At 40.9% G+C, this 17,533-nt stretch overlaps 3 protein-coding genes across 7 annotated transcripts; 2 read left to right on the top strand and 1 right to left on the bottom strand.

Moving 5' to 3' along the window:
- Nucleotides 1-1,923: 1,923 nt before the first annotated feature.
- Nucleotides 1,924-13,967, top strand: LOC307244544 (gamma-crystallin M1-like; the record flags this gene model as incomplete). Of its 5 annotated transcripts, XM_080019757.1 has the most annotated exons (4): nucleotides 7,026-7,040; nucleotides 7,366-7,608; nucleotides 10,366-10,608; nucleotides 13,695-13,967. In XM_080019757.1, 4 exons carry the CDS (start codon nucleotides 7,026-7,028, stop codon nucleotides 13,965-13,967), a joined length of 774 nt encoding a protein of 257 aa, XP_079875883.1. The 5 variants fall into 5 exon arrangements, with proteins under 5 accessions (XP_079875887.1, XP_079875883.1, XP_079875884.1 ...); XM_080019761.1 differs by lacking the exons at nucleotides 7,026-7,040; nucleotides 7,366-7,608 and adding an exon at nucleotides 1,924-2,166; XM_080019758.1 differs by lacking the exons at nucleotides 7,366-7,608; nucleotides 10,366-10,608 and adding an exon at nucleotides 13,311-13,562.
- On the top strand, nucleotides 2,804-6,157 carry LOC307244325 (gamma-crystallin 1-like; the record flags this gene model as incomplete). Its single annotated transcript, XM_080019475.1, is given in 6 exon segments — nucleotides 2,804-2,925; nucleotides 5,399-5,570; nucleotides 5,887-5,963; nucleotides 5,965-6,017; nucleotides 6,020-6,105; nucleotides 6,107-6,157. Coding segments are annotated over 6 exon segments (561 nt in total).
- Nucleotides 13,968-16,404: 2,437 nt separating the features above from the next.
- Nucleotides 16,405-17,276, bottom strand: LOC307244548 (gamma-crystallin M3-like; the record flags this gene model as incomplete). Its single annotated transcript, XM_080019768.1, has 3 exons — nucleotides 16,405-16,683; nucleotides 16,881-17,120; nucleotides 17,262-17,276. 3 exons carry the CDS (start codon nucleotides 17,274-17,276, stop codon nucleotides 16,405-16,407), a joined length of 534 nt encoding a protein of 177 aa, XP_079875894.1.
- Between the last annotated feature and the right edge of the window lie 257 nt (nucleotides 17,277-17,533).

The raw sequence follows: 17,533 nt of genomic DNA, 5'->3' as shown, positions 1-17,533 counted from the left end.
GTACCCTGACTACCAGCGCTGGATGGGCTACAACGACACCATCCGCTCCTGCCGTACCTTCTCTTATGTGAGCGATTGTTCCGCCTTACGAACCGCTGCTCCTCTCAGGCTACACTCAGGTTTACCTTTGTCAGAAATTTATGTATGTACATGAAGGCAATAGCTTGCCATTACCATTAAACTTGAAATACAATAAGGGCTAAACACTCTTCACATCTTCCCAACTAATTTATACTAAGATGACATCAAGATTAATTGGATTTGTCTTATTTACAGCTTTTATAACATAGATAAGGATGGAGGGATATAGTGGTGGAATCAGAGTGAATCTCAACGCGTTCCATTGTGTGTTCCTCAGACCAGCGAGGGGCCCTATCGCATGCGCATCTACGAACGGCCCAACTTCCAAGGTCAGATGATGGAGTTCAGCGAGGACTGTGAGTCGGTGCAGGACCAGTTCCACAGCCGCGACATCTACTCCTGCAACGTGATGGAGGGCTACTGGACCCTGTACGAGCACCCCAACTACCGTGGCCGCCAGTACTTCATGAGTCCCGGGGAGTACCGCAAGTTCAGCGACTGGGGGGCCACCTGCGCCACCACCGGCTCCTTCCGTAGAATCACAGAGTTCTAAATTACGAGCCTAGATCTTTTGATTGATCTTGATTTTGTTGCAAAGTTGCAATTTGATTCAAAACACCCTCTGCCTCTTTAAAAAAAACCAAAACACTTTCCATGTGGACACTGGCATGTTGATAGTGACAGGCCTACTACAAATGAAAACAAAAGACTCTTGACATCTGATTTTGGCCATGCTAAAGAGATACTCTTTCTCATGAATATGATGTGATTTCTCAGTATCTCTGAATAAATGAATCTATTGTCAACTATTTTGTCCTTTCTGAATAAACACTTCGGTATTGATTTATTTTCAGACAATGTATTTCCCAAAAAGTTATTAGCGCCTGACAAAATTATTTGCCAGAAATGAAAGAAAGCCTAAGATTCATTATGATAGTGGTATAAATATGATCATTATTTCCTCATATTTACCACTATGAACTATGTACCACGAGCACTCAAAAGTACTCGCCTCACAGTTTCCATTTGTTCTGATGAGTACTGTAATTCTAGCACAGTTGGACCTCCACTGTCCCATTGACAGTTCAGGGTCACACATGGTTCAGTGTTGACACACAAAAAAATGTGGGCTAGTAGGCAATGTTCCTTAACATAAAAGGGCTATAGAATCCCAGATGTAAATGTAGTTTATTTTCTCTTGCGTTAAAACAGAGAAAATTCATCTGTATTCCACAGAAATCCAAATAGTTAAGTTCAGCCACACGGACTAAATCCTCTCCATATACAGACCTTATATGTACTGTATGTATGATTATATATGTACAAGTAGAGGTGTTTGACCAAGGCCCTTAATGCTTATATTAATTAATTATGTGGACCATAGAAGAACATGGTTGACCTGGTTATGTTTTATTTAAACAGAATACAGCTTTAAATTGCTCAGCACTGCACAGCACTCTGGCTCATGCTGGAAGCTGAACAGTGTCTGTGAAACATGAGAGGGGACAAACAGGAGTGGGAAGACTCCTGTAGTTTGTGCTGACACTGGGACTAATTTGAATAACAACACCATTAGCGGCACCTATGCCGCTGTGGTAATGTATATAAGGATGACGCCCTCACATCGGTGGCAAGCACAGCAAACAGCAGCAGCAGCCATGATGGGCAAGGTTGGTCTTCAAATCCATTTTTACAATAGTAAAACGATAAACTTTATAGAGCGCAGTGTACACAGCTCTGTAGTAGATGTGTATTAAGCTAGAAATCAGTGATGGAAACAGGATCATCTAAATGTTTGCCTTCTATGCCCAATGAGAATGCCTTCTCTCTCCCTTCCATCAGATCATCTTCTACGAGGACAAAAACTTTGGCGGCCGCCACTATGAGTGCATGAGCGACTGCGCCGACCTGCACTCCATGTTCAACCGCTGCCAGTCCATCAGGGTGGAGAGCGGCATGTTCATGATCTACGACCGCCCCAACTTCATGGGGAACCAGTTCTTCACCAGGAGGGGCGAGTACTCCGACTACATGCGCATGATGGGCATGAGCGACTGCGTCAGGTCCTGTCGCATGATCCCCATGGTAAGGTCCAGAGAGACAGACGCTATTGTTCGCCTTTTATGAAAGGTATATGTCATAAAAATGTTGGAAATTTACTATTTCATAAGCAATTCTCTCCAACTTACTCTAGCTTATCGAACATTCCCATTTAATTTTGACCACAATATTTGACCCGAATAGTACATTTCTCAGGCATACATAGTGAGTGAAACCACTTTTTCCTCAGAATGACTAGGTATTTTCTAAGGTGTCAGTCTGAAATCCACCCCCTTGTCTCCACGACAGCACCGTGGCAACTTCAGGATGAGGCTGTACGAGCGCTCTGACATGGGCGGCCAGATGACCGAGCTGATGGACGACTGCCCCAACCTGATGGACCGCTACCACATGTCGGACTTCAACTCATGCAACGTGATGGACGGTCACTGGCTGATGTACGATCAGCCCCACTACAAGGGGCGCCACTACTACGTGAAGCCCGGCGAGTACAGGAGGTACAGCGACTGGGGAGGCATGAACCCCAGGATCAGCTCCATCAGGCGCATCATGGATCTCTAAAGACAGAACGGTTCTTGTGAAATGTCTCCTCTTTGCCCTGTTCCACACGCTGAATAAAATGATGTCAGTGCTCGAGTGTATTCCGTTTTGTTCTTGCTCCATGCGCTTGGAGGGCACCTTCTCCGGCGCAGGCGTGACGAGGTCGTTGCCCGACGTCCTCGCTCTGATCAGAGGCTTGAATAAAGTTCTAGCTGTGCTGACACTGACCACACCCAGGCTCCAGTGTCCTCAATTAACACTCAAAAAACATGGTAGACAACCTTGGTTCACTTTTTATCTCTTTCATAACTTTCACTTGCAATTCATGGATTAACAAAGAATAGTCTATTGGTGTACAACATTTTGGATAAAAAAATTCACATCAGAAATAATATATAATAATAAAAAATAATAATATCTATATTTTTGTTGCTGAACAGCGACAAAAAATATTCCATCGCTGGACAAATCCAGCAGAGGGCAGCATAATATGTATGCCGCACTTAGAGGTTGCAGTGTATCCACTAAGGGTTAAAATAATATACATTTTATCAATCCTAAATACTATCATTAGTCATTAAACACTGAAAATAGGCTCGATATTCTGAATATAATGTACATTTTGTATCGATTATAATATAGCACCATATGCCATTCTGATCTTGATGGAGTTACTGACACAGCAACAATCGGGATCTAAAAATGTTGTGTTTATTTATTTATTTCTATAAGAAAGAAATAGTTAGCGAGAAATACAATATGGACACAATACTGTATAAAATGGTGACCAGCTGTTTGATAAGATCTTGATTTAAGTACTAATAATAGCAGTTATGAGCAGTTTCTTTCTGGGCATTGATATTATAAATGGATGAGTGGGTTTGCTTGACACTTCGACCAGCAAAACATATATTTGCACAAAAACAGAAATATTGGAAATAAACCTCTTGTTTTTTCAAGCTCATAATAAAAGGCCAGACCAGCGTTCACAAACAATATACAAGCTCCCACACTTGAAAAACATGCCTTTAACCTTCTCTTTCGGGTGGCACAGTGGTACAAACTCAAAAGATTCCTGGGTATTACAATATGAATGACACATGCACAGTCTGCATTTCACATTCTCTATGTACACTGATCAGCGACGACATTAAAATCACTGACAAGTGAAGTGAATAACATAAATCATCTTGTTCCAATGGCACCTGTCAAGGGGTGGGATATATTAGGCAGCAAGTGAAGAGTCAGTTCTTGAAGTTGATGTTTTGGAAGCAGGAAAAATGGGCAAGCGTAAGGATCTGAGCAACTTTGACAAGGGCCAAATAGTGATGGCTAGACGACTGGGTCAGAGCATCTCCAAAACAGCAGCTCTTGTGGGATGTTCCAGGTATGCAGTGGTTAGTACCTACCAAATGGGGTCCAAGGAAGGACAACCGGCAAGGCTCATTGATGTGAAGGCTAGCACATTTGATCCGATTCCACAAGCGAGTGACTGTAGCACAAAGTAAATACTGTGAAAGAAAGGTGTCAGAATACACTGTGTAGCCACAGACCGATCAGAGTGCCCATGCTGACCCCTGTCCAACGCCAAAAGCGCCCACAATTGACATGTGAGCATGAGAAATGGACCATGGAGCAGTGGAAGAAGGTGGCCTGGTCTGATGATTCACGTTTTCTTCTACATCATGTGGATGACCGGGATTAGCATCCTCTCCGATGGAGCATCTGTGGGATGTGCTGGAACAACAAGCCTGATCCATGGGGGCCCCACCTCACAACTTACAGGACTTCAAGGATCTGCTGCTAACGTCTTGGTGCCAGATACCACAGGACACCTTCAGAGGTCTTGTGGAGTCCATGCCTCAGTGGGTCAGAGCTGCAGCACAAGGGGGAGCTACAGAATATTAGTGGCTACAGTATTCAGAATCAGAATCAGAATCAGAATCAGAATCAGAATCAGAATCAGAATAGTCTTTATTGCCAAGTAAGTTTACACAAACAAGGAATTTGTCTTGGTGTTCGGTGCATACATGAAACACAAGTAAAATACTAGTGAAATATATAAGAATATGTAAAATAAGGCTGTTTATTTATTTTTTATTATATATATATATATATATATATATATATATATATATATATATATATATATATATATTTTTTAATAAAGCTGTACAGGTTGTGTAGGAATGTGAACATGTTCTGTCTAAAGTTTAACAGTATGTGCAATGTTCACGGATAAGGTCCAGAAGAATGAGGAATGTAGGTTAATGTAACGCATTGACATACTCATTCAGTTTAAGGTGTAATGGGCGGGGGGGGCCCTTGTTGATGAGGCCGGTTGCAGACGGGAAGAAACTTTGGCGAGAGGTTTTGGCCTTGTTGGACCGCAGCCTCCTGCCAGAGGGAAGTGTTTCAAACAGTTTGTGTCCAGGGTGGGAGGGGTCAGCCACAATCTTACCTGCACGCCTCAGGGTCCTGGAGGCGTACAGGTCCTGGAGAGGTGGCAGAATGCAGCCAATTACCTTCTCAGCAGAGCGAATGACACGCTGCAGTCTGCCCAGTATTAGTGGTGGTTTTAATGTTGCGGCTGATCCGTGTGTGTGGCGGGTGGGAACACTGAACAACAGTTCGTTTTCGTGTTTCCCAAGATTATTTTCTACGAGGGAGGACAACTTTTGCGGGTGCCACTTTGTGTGGCACTCCGACTGCAAAGACCTGCCGTGCCACTTCAGCTACTGCCACTCTGTCCGGGTGGAGAGCAGCTGCTTCCTGAGAGACCCAAGTACAGGGGGAATCAGTACTTCCTGAGGAAGGGAGACTACCCAGACTACCAATGCCAGATGGGTCTCAACGACTCCATCAACTTCTGCTGTCTCGTCGCCATGGTGAGCTCCGTTTCTTGGGCAAACCCAAAAAGTTAATTTTAAATTGTCAATTGTCAAGAATAAATAGCTGTGTCTACAATTCTTGTAGCAATAGCTAAAACCCAACTTGGCATGATATAGGATATAATGACATGACATTGTGGCAGGACGAGCATGTACGTATCTTTAATCTGTCTTTCCTGATTTCCTGTTGTTTGTTTGTGAAAACATGTGCCACGAAAACATACAGTTACCACCATACGAATCATTTGCAGTGAATCAGATTCACGGCTGTGACAGGGCGCAAGGACCTCCCTTCCTCCTGTCGAAAAACCAGGAACCCTATTCCTTCAACGTGTGTCTCTACGAGCAGATAGAGTTCGGAGGTCAGGTGATGGACCTGGCGGACGGCTGTCAGTGTCATGGACCACTTGCACATGAACGACATCTTCTCCTGCAGAGTAAAAGACAGCATTGGCTCTTCTATGAGCACCCAAACCACCGCGGCAGGATGTGCCTGTTCAGGCCCGGCGAGTACGACCCATTCAGCGATTGGTGATGGCAGGAGCACCAGGGTCGGCTCCATCAGACGCATCATGGACTATTAAAGCACGGCGCAGCTTTCTCTTTTCAGATGATCATTTGTACAAAGATGATTTCAAAACATTTAAAAAGCCTCACACTCAATGGCAAACAATTACATAAAGATTATCTAGACAAAAAACAGAGATTGACTGTGGTATCTCTGTTTTTTCGGTTATTCTTCCACCAATAAGACTTGGCCGTCGTTGAAAGCAAATGGCTGTTTTCCCCCCGCTCTTGTCTTTACCAAACACCCAGAGCCACAATAAACATATCAGAAAATGGGAATCGTGGTCGTCCATTCAGCCGTAATGCGTGAGTAATGCGGCCGTTGGTTTGCAATGGACCAATGCAGTGGATATGATTGGCAGACGGATTGCTGTGCATTCAGTATCTGATTAAATTATACGGCCATATCTTGTGTATGGAAATGTCAATTTAAAAAGACAAAAAGATACAGGAGTCCGATTGCAAGTACACATGCGGTTTATACTCTACTCTATACTATGTCTCTATCATGTGTCCGACATGCCAACATGTCACCTTGATCAGAGTATCAGTATTTGCTGATACAGTCCAGTGCGTCCTGTATCTGTCCAGTAGGGCGTATCAGTGGGGGAATTGTGATGAACGTGGGAAAAAAACAATAACTTGTTACACACTAAGGGCCATCTACACATAAACAGATTTTTCCCAGCCACGCACCCCCCCACCCCCCACCCACCCCCACACACACACACACACTCCTGATCCATCACGACTGCGAGGGATCGATTTGAATGACAATACTTTATGCTGTGCAATCACACAGCTGCCCTTTCTTTCTTTTTTTTTATAAAAGACAGTGGCTTGGCTGAGAGACAGCATTGAGCAGTCATACCGCCTGATGCCAACATGACCATGGGGAAGGTGAACGTTGTTTAATTTTCCCGCTTAAGCTTAATGTGTGCTTTTTTTTTTTTACATTTCGGCAATACTATCTACATTTTTTTTATGTTCCGATTTTCATTTATTGATCATCTATGGTCTTCTAGTTAACATCTTTATAAGGCTAGACCACCGGGATACATCTCTGTTATTCTTTGTATTGTAGCCAAACTACATTTCCAGTGTATTTGTTTGTGGCTGTGTGTGTGCGTGCGTGCGTGCGTGTGTGTGTGTGTGTGTGTGTGTGTGTGTGTGTGTGTGTGTGTGTGTGTATGTGCGCGCGTGTGCACGATGATTTCCGTCGCAGATCATCTTCTACGAGGACAGGAACTTCCAGGGGCGCTCCCATGAGTGCAGCAGTGACTGTGCCGACCTGCACTCCTACTTCAACCGCTGCAACTCCATCCGGGTGGAGAGCGGCTGCTTCATCGTCTATGAGAGGCCCAACTACATGGGGAACCAGTACTACCTGAGGAGGGGGGAGTACTCTGACAACCAGCGCATGATTGGCATCAATGACTGCGTCAGATCGTGCCGCATGATCCCCACGGTAAGTGGAAGAGACGTCGAAACCAACGTAGACGTTCAATGTTATGGTAGAGGGCAAGAGAGGAAATGGCAATAACCCCACAGGGACACATAGCTTCTCATGAAAATTTCTACAAATAGTCTTCATCCACAGTGTTAGACCTCTAAAGCTGTTGCGATTTAAAGCAAGCATTTGCCATATCAAGAATGACGTCTACTGATCTGATCCTGCAATTTGTCCTTCGTGTCCTGCCAGCACCGAGGCTCCTACAGGCTGAGGCTCTACGAGCGCTCCGACCTGGGGGGCCAGATGCAGGAGCTGTCCGACGACTGCCCCAACGTTCAGGACCGCTTCCGCATGTCCGACATCAACTCCTGCAACGTGATGGACGGCCACTGGCTGATGTACGACCAGCCCAACTACAAGGGCAGGGTTTACTACCTGAGGCCCGGAGAGTACAGGAGATACAGCGACTGGGGTGGCGTCAGTCCCAGGGTGGGATCCCTCAGGAGAATCACTGATTCTAACTAACGTCAAGCCCGATGTTTTTATTTTAAACCACTGTGCCAACTTCACCAATAAATACTCATTGCCAATCAAAGACTTGTGTGGAGGTATGAATCTCAATCAATGAATTCCATGAATCAACTGACTAGCTGCAGTTTTGTGACCAAAAAAACTCTCCCACTCTCCCGCCCCGATGTGAAAAGTCTTTTCATTAACTCACCTAATGATAATTTTTTTTAGTACGACAGGTAAATGAAACATATATTTCTCGAGAGGAAAGCGAATAGGGAGTTTACTAAAGAAAGTGTAGTATAGCTTGTGGTTGTCTCTTACATCATAGCCTCATCTCTTCTATGTTTGGGTCCGTAATCGAAAGAAAACCACAATAATTAATATAAATTAATAGAAAATAAACATGACGCAATGATAGATTATGAATAAATAGATTCAATAAACCATTCAAGGCATACATTACTTCTAGAATATATTGTTAAATGCCCTGCATATTATTTTGATTTTGTAAAGGTCGGAATATCTATATGATACTGTATATGTGTCCAAGTTTATAATATTTTTATAATGCAATAGTATGTGACTCTCTTGTGTTCATGCCTTTAATGTGCAATAACATGGTAACTCTTACTTATCTTCACCACTCAACACACAATTCAATGTAATAATATGGAATATTGAAACATTTTATTGAATAACTTCGTTATAGTTTATTAATATTATTAATAATAATAACAATTATTATTATTATTATTATTATTATCATAATAATAATAATTAAAATATATTTCCGTTTATTTGATTCCAAGAATTTATGACATGTAAACATATTATAAATGTCATGTCTTGTCATTTTTACGGGAAATTCAGATAATTTTTATTGTTATGTCTAAATACATTTGAGATATTTGAGTTATTCATTTCATGTTAGAGGTTGTTTTAAAAACAAATAATCGGTAGGTTTTTAACACTTAATAAATACTTCATACATTTTTCACATACAACCTAAAACTAGGATGAGTTTCGCAGTTTTTAAATGACGCATCATGGTCTGTTTAGCAAATAAATAGTAATTACAATCCACCAGCTTTTATTTTGGACAAAACACATAATTTCAGGAGGGGTATTGAAATGATCTTGTTCATTCTGTATCGGTCATCCCAAATCTCTATGAGTGGCCATATGGTGTCAGAATTTTGTTGAAAGGCACAGCAAAGCTGTACAATTCAAAGCTATACAGTGTCAAAATCATGACATAATCTATCATTATTGAAAGAGAAAATAAACAACCAGAACTAAACCATCCTGTATCTCACTTTAGTGAACTCTCCTATTTTTAATACTATTATTAACACTATATATATAACAAAATGACATAAGCGTCGCTTATATCATACTTGGCTTATACTGAAACTCGGATTGCAGAATTATTCATGTGCAATACAACCCTACGGCCCTACGAGAGCAAGGGAATTGTAGTCCACTGAGACACAACTGTCGCCCGCTGGGACACACAGCCCTGGGCTATGTTGTCCACTGAGAGATTTAGATTCAGGCAATGGGAGACGTTGATGTTATAGTTTGCTTCCAATGTCATTTATTGTCCGCCATCTCCTATCCGAATCACGACAAAATTCTATAGATTGGATGTGGTATAGAGGTTAATAGTTTTGTGTACACTTACAGTACTTATTTGCATACAGTAGGGCTCCTAATACATTGCAGTGGGGAGGCTGAATGGCTTCCTGCTCTGTTACGCAACATATTTAATGCGAAAGGGCTGTTCTATATTGTTCTGTAGCCTTTGTCCATCGGATGTGTGGATACCATACTAGTCTTTTCCTTTGTCCATGCGTGTCAAAACACTAAACCGGTTAATTATTTATCTTTTTTTTTTTCAAATTCAAATCCATATTTCCGACCCAATGTTGTGCTCTGACAAAAAGGTAAACATGTGCCAGTAGCCTTCAATTAGAACTCTGGGAGCATTTGAATAACAATACTTTGTTTGTCAAGAGGCAGTATAAAAAGCACTGAAAACATGTGGAATCTCTCCAACGGAGACCATGGGCAAGGTAAGTGCTTCTTTTTCGCTCTCGTGGTAAAAATAATTAGAAACGTTGCCACAAACCTCATCTGATTCCCATCTGCTCATATTTTAATAATTTATATTTTCTTCTTGTTGTGAAATTGTTTTTTTTTTTTAATGTATCATTATTTTATATAGCGTATTGCCGTTCTCTTTTTTACTTTTTACAGATTATCTTTTACGAGGACAGGAACTTCCAGGGTCGGAGCTATGAGTGCAGCAATGACTGCACGGACCTTCACTCCTACTTCAGCCGCTGCAACTCCATCCGGGTGGAGAGTGGCTGCTTCATGATCTATGAGCGACCGAACTACATGGGCCACCAGTACTTCATGAGGAGGGGAGAGTACCCGGACTACCAGAGATGGATGGGCTTCAGCAGCTGCATTCGCTCGTGTCGAATGATTCCGATGGTAACCGACACTCATTTTGCGTTGGAAAATGACCTGTGTCTTTGTGTCCCATATTAAACGACTAAACTTATGCATCGTTGATTTTTTTGTATGTTTGGAGAAGACTTGACACGAGGTGTCCAAGGTAGAGAAGGAAATGTCCCACTTGTGATTGTCTTAACCCTTGGGTGCCACAAAGATGCCATTGTGACGGTGCTTTCTCTCTGGGTCCCGCAGTACCGGGGCTCGTATAGGATGCGCATCTACGAGAAAGCCGACTTCAGCGGTCACATGATGGAGTTCATGGATGACTGTCCCTGTGTGTCCGACCGTTTCCACCACCGACATGTCTACTCCTGTAACGTTATGAATGGCTACTGGATCTTCTACGAGTACCCCAACTACCGAGGCCGACAGTACTTCCTCAGAACCGGGGAGTACAGGAGGTATCGCGAGTGGTGCGCCACCTGTGCCATCGTCGGCTCCTTCAGAAGGGTCACCGAATTTTAGCCATGATGCAAACGCTCACTGTAAATACCTACCGTTTAGTTTATTAAAGATGTTGAATTTTTAAAACGCTTATGTGAATGCATTCTTTTTTTCTTTTTTGTTTGGATCGTCCAAGCTGATTTTGATCCTTTTCCAACTGTATTGAAAAAATAAGGGCATTTTACAAATGGTGCTTATGTGTGGAATGAAATAAGATGGTGACATATAAACCTTCTTATACTGTATGAAATCACAATCACATTGTCAATTGCACTTTCATTATTCACTTTCATTAAAAGAATGATGGAAAGAAACGTAATCTTAAGTGTACAAATACATCAATATGGTCATAATTCCACCCCTTGTCTGATGATCTCCAATCCATCGCTTTACCCTCTTTAAACATTTTGTGAAGATTAACACATCACTTTAAACTATGAAGTTCCGTCAGTTAGGACAAAACCCATTGCCAAAAAGATAGCTATCAAAGAAGTGTGTACCACTCTTTGGTGATCTCAAGGAAATAAGTACAAATCGAGATGTAAAGGGGTAGACGTCAATAATTTGATGAATTATTCTGTAAATCCGAATCTTCAGGATAATATTTGAACTGCTGGAGAATACAGAACAGTACTGATCTCAACTAATGCTTACAGTGGAAGCTTCTTCAAGTCATTTATAATACAATATAATATAATATAATATAATATAATATAATATAATATAATATAATATAATATAATATAATATAAAATAATATAATATAATATAATATAATATAATATAAGAAGCTGCAACCTCAAACTTTGGCTTTTAAGTTCCCATGTTATGTGAGTTAACTTAATTTGAATAAAAATAAAGAATTAATTATGAATAAATAAACTATTATGAATTGGGAACACTTAACTATTCTGAATACGTAATGAAAAATATGTTTCATATTTATATAGAGTCATTTCTTTCCGGTTTATATCGAGTTAGTTCATTGAAGTGATGTTTCACTATAGTATTATGTTTTGACAATTCTATTTATTATACACAATAACCTATTGTAAAGGTTTCCACTGGTAGCTACACTAATATAATATTGTAATTTTCATCACCATTATTATCCATACCATCAACATGTGTCCCACCATTCTTTTCATAGTTAAATGTATTGTTTTTTTAATAATATTTTTCTTAGCCTAAACTTTATATTTACCCATTGCCTTATATAGGTAAATTATAAATATGTATATTAGTAATGTATATATGTATATGTATATTGAACCCTACCTACACCAGAACATCGAATATATTCGCACAATGAACAGATGGGCATGATGGGCTTATCATAAGATTAATGTGAAGTTTTTAATAACATATAACACTCTTAAAGCAGCACTGTTTCCTTAAATGGAGGGCGGGAGTCATTAGAAATGCTCTACATCTCATCCAAATGGTAAAATACACAAATAAAGTGATGCAGATGATTTGTTTATATCCTTTGGTATTTCAAAATAGTGGTAAGAATCCATAATTAGGTCCATCAATCTATCAATAATTTGTATTGTATCCCAATGTAATCAAGACAAAACCGTAAACCCTTCACTAAAATGTTGTATTCGATGTGGTGATTATAATAGTTAAAGGAACATATATTAACTGAAGCTTAAATGACCATGTTTAACCGATTTGTGTGTTTTTGATCATCTGGATCTGTCGTGGTTTCCACAGATATGTAAGTGGCCCCATGTCATGTCCTTTCCAGGGCAGTGATCAGACCATATGCAGAGAACATTCTGATTGAGAATGGTATTCAAAACAAAGGTTATGCTTATAATAGACAATGGGGGTCATCACTGCCAGAAATGTATGGATGGAAAACCATTGCTATTCATGTAAAGACCCTGTTCAGCAAAAGTAATACTGCTAATTCATCAGCTTTCCACATTTGAATAACAACACAACATGGCCCTCGGGCTTTTGTATAAAATGGCCGTGGAAACAAGGAGTTGGCAGAGCAAGTTGAACCATCCACTGTGGAACTACCTAAACCACCATCATGGGCAAGGTAATGCAAAGTGCCTTCAATCTTTTTGTAAATTGAAACATACTACGTGTTAAAACGTAATAGTAAGTACTATGAAATGTCATTTTGATTCAACTTATTCAAACACACCCTAAATTTCTGAGTAGCATTTTTGATAGAACATCTTGATCCAACAACTTCTACCTTTCCTGCATTTCAGATCACCTTCTACGAGGAGAGGAACTTCCAGGGCCGCTCCTATGAGTGCATGAGCGACTGCTCCGACATGTCCTCCTACCTGAGCAGGTGTCAGTCCTGCAGGGTGGAGAGCGGCTGCTTCATGGTGTACGAGCGTCCCAACTTCATGGGCCAGCAGTTCTTCATGAGGAGGGGCGAGTACTCCGACATGCAGCGCATGATGAGCATGGGAATGATGTTTGACTCCATCCGGTCCTGCAGAATGATCCCCCACGTAAGACACATCTCCCACTCACAGCACAACATTTAACTGTCAGTGTCTGCAACGCCTGGCTTAACCTTACTTGTCTTTGCTGATTGGACTGTGGCAACGACTATGCTGACATTTTTTTTAACTGCCTTACAGCACAGAGGCCAGTTCAGGATGAGGATCTACGAGAGGGAGAACTTCGGTGGCCAGATGAATGAGCTGATGGACGACTGCGACAACATCCAGGATCGTTACCGCATGTCCGACTGCCAGTCCTGCAATGTGATGGACGGCCACTGGCTGATGTACGAGCAGCCCCAGTACAGAGGCAGGATGATGTACATGAGGCCTGGAGAGTACAGGAGCTTCAGGGATATGATGGGTGGCATGAGGTTCATGAGCATGAGGCGCATCACCGACATTTGCTAAATATCTGTAAATGACTTACATGAAATAAATGATACATGTTCTTCATAACCCTGCTGCGTCGAGAACCTATTTTCTATGGTTTGTCTTTTCCTTTGTTAGGAATTTTGCAATGGATAATTTCATATCCATCTATCTAGCGGCACCTTTTGTTTAAAAACAAGTATTTCATAAATCCTATTTGTTCAACTAGTAACACAGTTGTTCCAAAACTTCCATGTTTACAATTGAGACCAAAACTAAACCACAAAAAGTCCAACATGGGGTGTCCTGGTAATCTAGCGACCCAGGTTAAATATATATCGGCCTGCGGTAATTTGTTGTGTCTCTTTATCCCCCATTTCCTGTCTCTGCAAAAAAAGTGCACAATTTGTATTCCGAGATCACTAACTTCATGATCTTCAACCAGTAGCATGCTTAAATTGGTAGATATCATAATTATTCACTGTGTCTTCATAATTTGTGATCTAGTCTTTTTGTAGGATAACTTGGAAGTTAACTCCCTTGTATTTTTCCCATGGAGTTTGGAGTGATACTGAAAATAAGCACTACTGTATATGTATATTTTGTTAAACAAGATCAATTCCACAAGCGGATACCACCATTTTGATTATTGATATATAAATATTACTTTAATAGGTAACACATTAGCGTTACTGTATGCTTAAACCAACTACACCAGACAATATTACATTAGCTCACAACCTCTGGTTCAACCATACCATACCAAGCCAATACCATACCATAGTGTAAACTAGCAACTTATTATCAAATTACTTTTTCAAAGTCTGTGAAAGTTACATATTTCATTTTCATTTTTACTTCCAGCATTTATAGTTATACTCTTATACATTATTGTCACATAATACAGCCTCAAGGTTAAAAAGGAACAAATTTGGTTTAAAAGTATTTTTTCGGTTTTCTAAAGTTTTTATACTATTATTTATTTATTTATTCATTATTATCCCAGCGACCTTGCACAATATAAAATGACTCTGACACCAGCTTTGCAACTGTAAACATTGCATTGAAACAAATTGTCACAAGTTCTAACATCTGCAGTTGATCTGATCAGGCCACAATTACCGCCTGCTTGGATTGCACATCTACATATAAGCCTGACATGTCGGCAGCATCGAGAAGATACTAAGCATATGCTCTACCTTCATCTCTGATGTGTTAGGTTTCCTGTTTACCTTTAAAAACCGTTTGGCAAAAACAAGCTAAATCCTAATCTGAATGCTTTGAAGTTTGCTGAAAACATTGTTTCAGAGGAAACCTCTGAAGCGTCCTTTTCGGATATCCAGATTGAATGACATAGGTTAACGCTGGGTTGATGCTTCCAGCTCACAGTGTGGATGCACCATGGTGCAACAGCCGCAGCACCATGCTATTACATTAAAAACAGGACTTTTGGCATTGCCATTAGTGCCTGTAGACCCTCCTCCACCTCGTTAAACTGTGGAGTACCCCAGGGCTCAGTCTTTGGCCCATTATTATTTTCTACTTATATAATGCCATTGGAGCACATTTTACATAAGCATAATATTCATTTCCATTTCTATGCAGATTTCACCCAGTGTTGTGTCTCGCACAATAGTGAACCTCACTGAGGTCAGTTTTTGGATGTCCCAAACTCCCTGCAGTTAAATGCTGAAAACCTGAAGTACATTTTCATTTCTCCACGTCTTGGTTTATTACCACCCAAATCACTTCCAACTGCAGAAATCTAGGTGTCATTATTGACAGCAAACTGAACTTCAATAAGCATGTAAAAACCAAGAGTCTAGTTGTTTTCCATAAAGCTCCACAATATCTCAAAAATTAGATTTAATTTTTTTATCGCCCAAGAATTTAGAAAGAATTTATTGAAAGGCTTGATAGTTATTTTATAGATGTTTGGGGTCAGTAAGACAGACCTTTGTTTGTTTTGGTAAAAGGGATATATTTCCTTGTTTATATTCATCTTTTAATGTCAGGCCTGCAAGCCTTTCATTTGTTTTTAGCCTTTGACCATACATGGTCAAGTGGTTACTGACTGAATGTTGCATTACAAGTGTTTTGGGATATGAATTCCTATAATATCCACATCACAAACCCACCATATTATTGGCCAACTATAGGATAATACAAATTTGTTTTGTTTTTGCAGTTCCAATCCTCAAGCATTTATCATTGAATCTGATAATATATACACATCTTTAACATCCTGGATCAGTTTATGGATTGTTGATTGCACTTTAGATTGATATTTCACTGTTTATTGTCTATGCTGAGGGAGTGAGACACTTTTTTCAACAACAGATGTTCCCTCGCAAAGTTCAATAAAATGATAACCTTTTGTGGTGCCTTTTTTGGCAGGTGTATACAAGGTTGAGTAATAAGTAATTGAAAAAAGCATTTTTCTTAGAGCATTTGCTGGAGTTTATTCACTGTTACTTTAATAACAGGAGTCCATGATACGCTTCATGCTCATGAACCTAGTGCCACTCATGCCCATATCCCTGAAGCTCCTGTACTCTCCGGGCCTCATGTACATCATCTTGCCTCTGAACTGGGGCTGCTCATACATCAGCCAGTGGCCGTCCATCACGTTGCAGGACTGGCAGTCGTTCATGCGGTAACGGTCCATCATGTTTTCACAGTCGTCCATCATCTCGTGCATCTGACCACCGAAGTTCTCCTTCTCGTAGATCCTCATCCTGAACTGGCCTCTGTGCTGTAAACAAACGCATGTCGATGGCCAAATTAATCCTCAGTAAGAAAGGATATGTGTACCGAAGAAAATTATATCTTGTTATCGTTGAAATACCAAGTACTTTAGTCAGCGTTTTTTGGGGGGTTTTGCTCCTTTTTTGAAGATTCCGTACAGACGATGACATTCGGTTTCAGAATAAACTGTTGAAGCTGATTTACCATGGGGATCATGCGGCAGGACCTGATGCAGTCGCTCATGCCCATACGCTGATAGTCGGAGTACTCTCCCCTCCTCACGAAGTACTGGTTTCCCATGAAGTTGGAGCGGTCGTACACCATGAAGCAGCCGCTCTCCACCCTGCAGGAGTGGCACCTGCTCAGGTAGGAGGACATGTCGGGACAGTCGCTGCTGGTCTCATAGGAACGACCCTGGAAGTTCCTGTCCTCGTAGAAGATGATCTAAAAAGAAAGACACCATTATGGTCACACCCTCTGTCGCAGGTGTTACAGGGTTTTATAAAACAATGAAGGGCAACAGAACTCAAATCAGACTGAACATCCACATCAATTTTTTTTAAATGAAGCTAAACCGTGACACACCTTGCCCATGGTCATGGTTGCAGTTTCTACTGTATTGGCCCAAAATGATTGCACAGTTTTCCTCTACGTCCCATCCCTCTTTTATACCTGACCTCCCAACCAAAGAATACATGACCCTATTGTTAAAATTCCTGACAGAGCAACATGGGACAGAGGCCCCCCGTATAGTGCAATTCAAAGTGGCCTTTAACAGGTCATGATCTGTGCCCGTTGCATTTGTGAGAAGAGGCCCTGCTATTGGACTGTCATTGTCATTGTTAAAAAACAGAGCA

The sequence above is a fragment of the Zeus faber genome, assembly GCF_960531495.2.
Source record: "Zeus faber genome assembly, chromosome: 18".
NCBI classification, from domain to species: domain Eukaryota; kingdom Metazoa; phylum Chordata; class Actinopteri; order Zeiformes; family Zeidae; genus Zeus; species Zeus faber.
The sequence above is the reverse complement of the archived record's forward strand: the minus strand, read 5'-3'. Positions and strand labels throughout refer to the sequence as shown.